Source organism: Drosophila gunungcola, unplaced genomic scaffold (genome assembly GCF_025200985.1).
Source record: "Drosophila gunungcola strain Sukarami unplaced genomic scaffold, Dgunungcola_SK_2 000019F, whole genome shotgun sequence".
NCBI classification, from domain to species: domain Eukaryota; kingdom Metazoa; phylum Arthropoda; class Insecta; order Diptera; family Drosophilidae; genus Drosophila; species Drosophila gunungcola.
The window spans coordinates 210,384-217,271 of NW_026453201.1; the positions used below are offsets into that span (position 1 = coordinate 210,384).

General features: G+C 36.3%; 1 protein-coding gene across 1 annotated transcript; it reads right to left on the reverse strand.

Annotated features, from left to right (window-relative positions):
- Positions 1-1,236: 1,236 nt before the first annotated feature.
- Positions 1,237-6,238, reverse strand: LOC128263817 (uncharacterized). The gene is made up of 3 exons (XM_052999073.1): positions 5,850-6,238; positions 3,595-5,578; positions 1,237-1,423 (listed from the first exon to the last, which is right to left on the reverse strand). The coding sequence occupies exons 2-3, from the start codon at positions 4,668-4,670 to the stop codon at positions 1,237-1,239; spliced, it is 1,263 nt and encodes a 420-aa protein (XP_052855033.1). The 5' UTR covers positions 4,671-5,578; positions 5,850-6,238.
- Positions 6,239-6,888: the final 650 nt, after the last annotated feature.

Sequence of the window (6,888 nt, forward strand, 5' to 3'; positions counted from 1 at the left end):
CCCTAAAAAATTTCCCCTGGCTTCTTGCAAATGAGGCCGCGAAGGAATACGTCTCGTGATTTGCCTCCACCTCCTGAGCCAAAGCAAGTGCTGTTGGCATGTCCTTTGGCTTCGCCGAGAAGAGGACATCTGTGCGGCTAAGATTTAAATGAATACTCGAAGGGCATCATCCCGGAATTTTTCGAACAGGACTTCGGAGGGTCAGTTTTATCTCCACCTCGTCATAATATTGCAGCAGTGAATGATTTCCCTGCCCGAGGGTGCCCATCTCCTGCTCTATGACATGCATTGGGCGTTTATCGCTATATGTAAAATCTAGGCGACTTATGATCGCATCGAAATTGAGTACTGTTCCGAATGACGACAGTACCGCGTCGCGGGTCCCCTAACCTTGCTCCTGATTATTATTACTGCCTGGTAGTGGCGAGATCTGCCATCGTATCGTCTAAAAATATGATAGGCCGCTACGGCCGCCTGTCGCCAGGAGACGTATGTCTCCTGTGCTCTCGCGAATTCGGGCAAGAACTTTACGGCGTCCAGAGGCTCGTTACATTGAACGGTGTCCTCAATCTCTATAGCTTTATATGTTCTTATTTGAGGGGTATGGGCTGGAGCTGACGTGGTGCTGACTGCCGCTACTCGCCCGGCCAATTCCTCAATTTGATTCCTAAGGGCTTGCTCCCTCAGCTGGCTTTGGGCGGTCTGTTCTGCAAGGGCATTGCTAACGACGGCCTGTATAACAGCTCGGAGCTGCTCGGAATCCATTTCTGTAGAGGGGGCTGGGGGCCTGAGTATTGGGGTTGGCCGGCGAAATAGCGATGCGCCGTTACACAGAAAGAAAAATTATGGGGCATAATTTGAACTAATAAATTTATTATGTTGTTAAAAAATTTCGCATTGAAAATTATAGCTTTTGTATTTTGTTTGTTTAAGATAACTAACCTAATAACTGTTAAATTATAAATTAGAAAATAATGAATACTGAGATTTTCCAAAAAAACTCACTTCACATTCGTTATTAATATATTTTAAATTCTTTCGCTTTGTTGCTGTAGGGGACAGAATTCAATGCTTATCCTCCCTGACACTTTGCAGTTACATAAATTTTTTTGAAGACATAAAAGTTTTGGCCGAAGGGCCCACTTACATGCTTGGTGAATTGTTTGTTTTTTCCAAAAATTTGTTTTATTTATCCAGTGGGTATCTAGTAATCACTTAGTTATAGGTTTATTGCAGTTAGTCCCTCGCTGCAGTCCCGTTGTTGACCGCCGGTTTGGTCGATTTACGTTGGTATGAGGATGGTCGTTCTGCGTAGCTCTTGTGGTAGGTGGACGGTCGTCCGGTACACGTTGATACGGGGATGGTGATTCCTTGTATCTCCTGTAGATAGGTGGCCGGGTGGCCGACTTTCAGCTTTCGTCCACTGAAGAGTTATGACGATTACGCTGGAAGGGTAACTGCCCTCCGTTCACTACCGGCCTAGAGACTCAGTCAGTGTTCAAATAATAAATTGTTTAACGGCGGTTGCCGGAGTTTGTTTTACGAGCGATGTGCTCTTTATTGGATTCAAATCAGAACGGAACTTAAGAGATTTACTTAAAGCTAACAGAGGCTCGCAGCGGCCACCCAAATATGCAGTGTTTGCCGTCTGCGCACGAGCATCCGGCTCATTGCATGGTCAGCAATTTGGCCGGAGCGAAGTTGTTTACGTAAACTGTGGTCAACGACTTTGGTTCGGCTGGCCACAGTTAACTTACACAAAGTAACAAAACATAAGGTCAAAAAAAATGTAGTATAGTCCAGCAGCCATCGATTTTTGTTTAGCACTAAAAGCATCCTTAATTGCTCTAGCTTTAAGAAGGCTCTTCTACCTGACTTTATTTGGCCGGCTCTGCTAATGGGCTTATACACTACATTTTTGTTAAGCATTAATAGCATGTTTAAATGCTATAAATAGTGATATTTAAGTTTATTAATTTTAATGAAAGGTTTATATTATCTAAAGAAATTTCCGAGATATTTGATAACATATAATCGGATATTTCATATTTCGTAGTTATGTAGTTAAGAATTTTGTTTTCCACATTGATATATGTGATATTATTAAGTATGGTTGTAAAATGTATATGTTATCTAAAGAAAGTTCCGAGTTGTTTGATAACATAAAATCGAATATTTCATAATTTTTAAATGGTTCGTAGTTATGTAGTTAGGAATTTTGTTTTCCACATTGATATATGTGATATTATTAAATATGGTTGTACCATTAATTGTTATTAAAAATGATCCGTTTAAATGGGAGTTTTTAACAATATTGTTACCATTTATAAGAATGGCACCATCTTGTATGATGTATATTTTTTATTTTTTTTTTTCTCTTATTTTTTTACAAGTTGGTTTCTCACCATTTAATAATCGAGTAAAACAAGTTTTTTCATTAATTAAAGTGCAAAAATTTTTAAAAAGTTCTTTCTTAAAGTTTGACGTTTCATAAACCATATTTGCGCATTTTGTGACTTAATTGCTTAATACTAATTTCCCATCGATTTGGGAAATCGCTCTAGCGTGGTATATTTTGTATTGGGTATTTTATATAAATTATTAAAAGTTCTGTATGCATTGCGATTTTAAGACATAAATGTCCATTAAGTCAGTGATAATGACTAGTTTTCGTTCGTGTTTTAATATTTCCATGATGTCATCATTGTTTTAAATTTTGGTATTAAAAACGTCAATTTTGGCTAGTGTGATTGTGTCATTTAAATTTTCGCAGTGGTAAATCTTGATCAATAAAAACATTTCTAAAATCATCAGAAAGAGATTCTATTTCTTTAAATAATTTGGAATTGATAATAAATTGCTTTGTTCTGAAATTTAATAAAATCGTCATGATCCGGAGTTCCAGCTAAAAATTTCCACACAGTGCCTATTTCAGTCAGAAGTTTGCAACGCAGTGAAGGTATAAATATATATAAAGTATATATATTCTTGATCAGCATCACTAGCAGAGTCGATCTAGCCATGTCCGTCTGTTCGTCCGTTTGTCCATCTGTCCGTCCGTTTCTACGCAAACTAGTCTCTCAGTTTTTAAGCTATCTGCATGAAACTTTCCCAAAAGTTGTCTTTCTATTGCAGGTAGTATATAAGTCGGAACGAGCCGGATCGGACGACTATAGGATATACCTCCCATAGGAACAATCGGAAAAATAAAAAAAAAAATTATGACTTAGCTATTTTTTAATTTTTTTTTAGTGGTTCGACATATAGTATTGGTTAATTATTTCAGAATTACGGTTTAAATTTCATCAAAATCGGACGACTATATCATATAGCTCCCATAGGAACAATCGGGAAAAAAAATGAAAAAAAATTTTAACTTAGATGTTTTTTAATTACTTTTTAGTTGTTCGACATATAGTATTGGTTAAATATTTTAGAATTACGGTTTAAATTTAATCAAAATTTCAATAGCTGCAAGGGTATATGAACGTCGGCTTGCCGGAGTTAGTTTCCTTTCTTGTTTTATCTGGTTTTATTATTTCTTTATAAAAACTTAATTTAGTTACGCGTAATAAATCTGCGTATGAATCATACGTCAATACGTTTTTATTGTCCTTGATAGCAGAGATAGCATTAATCTGTGATCCAGAGTCAAGAAGAGCTCTGAATTCCGTCATTTGTCCATTATTTTCTTGGACTATTATTCGTGCAGTGGCTAAGAGTATATAGCCGGCTTTCCTTCCACTCACCGATGCCGCAGTAATGGAATCCAAAGTATCCGACATTTTTTCTAAGTGCAGGAGTGTGTTGTGTTTTTTATTACACTTAAAACAATATCTTTTTGTGCATACTTTTGATGCGTGATTTGGGCTTAGACATTTTACGCATAACTTATTTTTTTGAGTCCAGTTAAGGCGTTCAGCTGGAGTTTTCTTTAAGAAATCATTACATTTAAAAATGCTATGATTTGGTTTCTTACAGAATAAACAACTGAATTTCGTTTTTGCCCCTGCTGCACATATAATCGGTTTTTTGGGTTTCTCAGAAGAAATGGCCTCTAGTGTGAGGAAACGCTGCTCCAAGAATTCCAGAAATTCTTTAACGGATTGCAATTCTCTTTTATTTAAAAGTGATTGCTCATTCAGTAAATCAGTTTGCCGATCCAACTTCTTTGTCAATATATGAAGTAAGATCGGATCCCAGCTGTCCGTTGTTATATCTATATTATTTAATGCCGATAATGTTTCCTTGTAATTATCATGCAATGTTTTTATGCCTTTGCCATCGCTAGATATTGGTGCTTGATCTAGCAATTTTTGTAGTAACGTGTTACATAACACTCTTTTATTACTAAAACGCTTGTGTAACATATTCCATGCTATTCCATAATTTTTTTCTGTTAGAGACAAGTGCCGAATTAAGCGTTCGGCCTCTCCCGTAAGGTTTAATTTCGAATACCACATTTTTTGTATAGTGGGTAATGAAGATTCATTAATCATTTTCTTAAATAAATCATGAAATTGTTGCCATTGTAAATAATTTGCATCAAATTTTGGAATTGATACCTTTGGCAGAGGTAATCCTGCGGTCGTATAGGAACTTGCTTCAGATTCCTGCCTTTTTTCTACACCAAATGACATTTGAAATGATATGATGGCATCTTCAGCCATCAAATATCGTGAATCATCATCCTAATTCCTTAGGGTTTTTGAATTCTTTATGGATTTGAACATGAATCCTTTTAGTTTCATTGCAGTTTTGTGAAATGATTGTTTGAAAATTTTGGCGCGTTTCGACAGTTATCTTACTCATGATGCGCTCCAAACTATCAATGAGTACTCTCTGTTCACGGAACATGGATTCAATTTCTAAATCCTCCTCCGTAGACGTAATGGATTCAGTTTCCATTTGCAATGCGGATAAGTTTGTTGAGAATATATTTTGATATTCACTCACAAGATTTTTTATTTCAATGAAATAATTATTATTAAAATACCCGTGATCAATATTTTCTCCTTTGAGGGTATTTTTGATTATTTCATCTCTGGAAGCGAAATTAATCCAGAGGCCTTCCAGATTTGCCAATCTTTCTGTGTAATAGGCAGGCTTAGACTTCCTGCTCTCAGAATCTTTTTTAAAATTTCTATTTATGCTTTGGATGCGCTCGCCCAGCGCTTGCTGTTCATCCAATAAGGAGCGAATCCTTGATGACGCCATTTTACTTTTATAAAATTAACCTTTAAGAGGAATTTTGTTAATGATGTGCCTCGACTCACACCGTGGTTTATAAAATAATTGTAAAACTGGTCAGTTTTTCAAGTCTTTAGTTTTTTTTTTAGCAAAGTTTGGTTTGCCGGGTTGACCAAAACTTGTCCTTGGTTGTGTGTTTTGATTGCCAAGTTAATCGTACACAAATCGCAGAAATTACTTGGTCGCCTTGTTGACTTTGAAAATCTGCTGATAAACTGTCTATCGCCAAGTTGATAGCAGTAAAAAAACGTTCGCGAAGAGAACTTCTATTTTATGGTCGGTCGCCTAGTAGACCAGTTAATCACTATCGTGATTGTTGCTGTTGATGCTGTGATCAAACAATGATCGGGAATGCGTGTTTAAATTGGAGTCTAAACTTAACAATTTTTGCGGTTTAAAGTTGGTGGTCACCAAATGTTATTGCTGGTGACTTGATCGAGAATGCGAGTTTAAAATTGATGTATAAATTTAAAGAAACTTTTATTTTTTTTTTTCTGTTCAAAAGTTGGGGTTCCCCATATGTCGGGGTCACCAAATGTACGAATTCAAATGAATTCAGAATGCTGAAATATATTTTTTGTGTGCCGCAAGTACAATACCAGTGGCAATAGTCGCCGCAATAAGTATAATATCAATTGGGCTGCGGAGAAGTGAATACGTCAAGAGATCTTTTCGTACTGATTTTATTGAGCATAACTTGGGGTTTATATACATGATCTTGGGTCAAAAAGGGTGTTTACATAGGTCTATTCTATATTACAATTTTTAGTTACATGGTTTATCCTAATAAAACAATACAATTTAAATAACGAAATCGTAGGTAAAATAGTCTCAAATATTCTGCATGCAGATGGTGTGAAAACGTGACCGATCGTGGGCTTTCTTTTATGATGGGTCAGAATTGACACACATGTGGAGACAGGCATACGTGGTCCTGTGTTGATTTAGGTAGGCCGATATCACTAATGACCCTTGTCTATTTAACCCATAAATATTAATCCAGTGGCGAACAATTTTCTTCTTGGCGAAAATCGTACATACGAATTTTACCCAAACCCGCAACTCTCTTTTAGATTTATTTTTTTTGTCTGATACAGACAGATCCTTTTCAAAACTTGTCCTCATATTCTTGACTTGATTTTAGAAATAATTAAATAATTCGTGCAATTGGACTAACATGTATTCCCTTTCCGAAGTAGAGGAACAAGTTAACCTATTACAACACAACATTTGTTATTTATATAACTATCTCGTACCTGCCCGTAGCAAAGTTATTCGTTCTTCTGAAAAACCATGGTTTCAAAGAAACATCACAGACGCAATATTATAGCGTGATGGGGCGTACAACAAGTGGATACGGTACAGGACACCTGAAGCTTACGAGGTGTTCAAGTCATTGTGACAAAAAGTGGCCTAACTAACTGATACCGCCAAGACAAATTTATATTCCCATAAATTCAACAACGCATCTTCCACAGCTCAGACATGGAAAATAATTAAATATGCAATGGAATATGGAAAGTTAAACCAAGACTTTAACAAGACATAAATGTAAATGAATATATATATATATATAAATTAGAATATTAGTGAGATGAACGGTAGCTTCTCCTGTCCTCTCGGTGTGGGTAGACGTCA

Excerpts from the sequence above, each read along its gene's own strand:
- LOC128263817 (XM_052999073.1), bottom strand. The coding sequence starts at position 4,670 with ATGGCTGAAGATGCCATCATATCATTTCAAATGTCATTTGGTGTAGAA. Across the intron at positions 1,424-3,594 it reads GACAATAAAAACGTATTGAC|TGGACGAAAGCTGAAAGTCG; the intron begins GTATGATTCATA and ends ATAACTCTTCAG.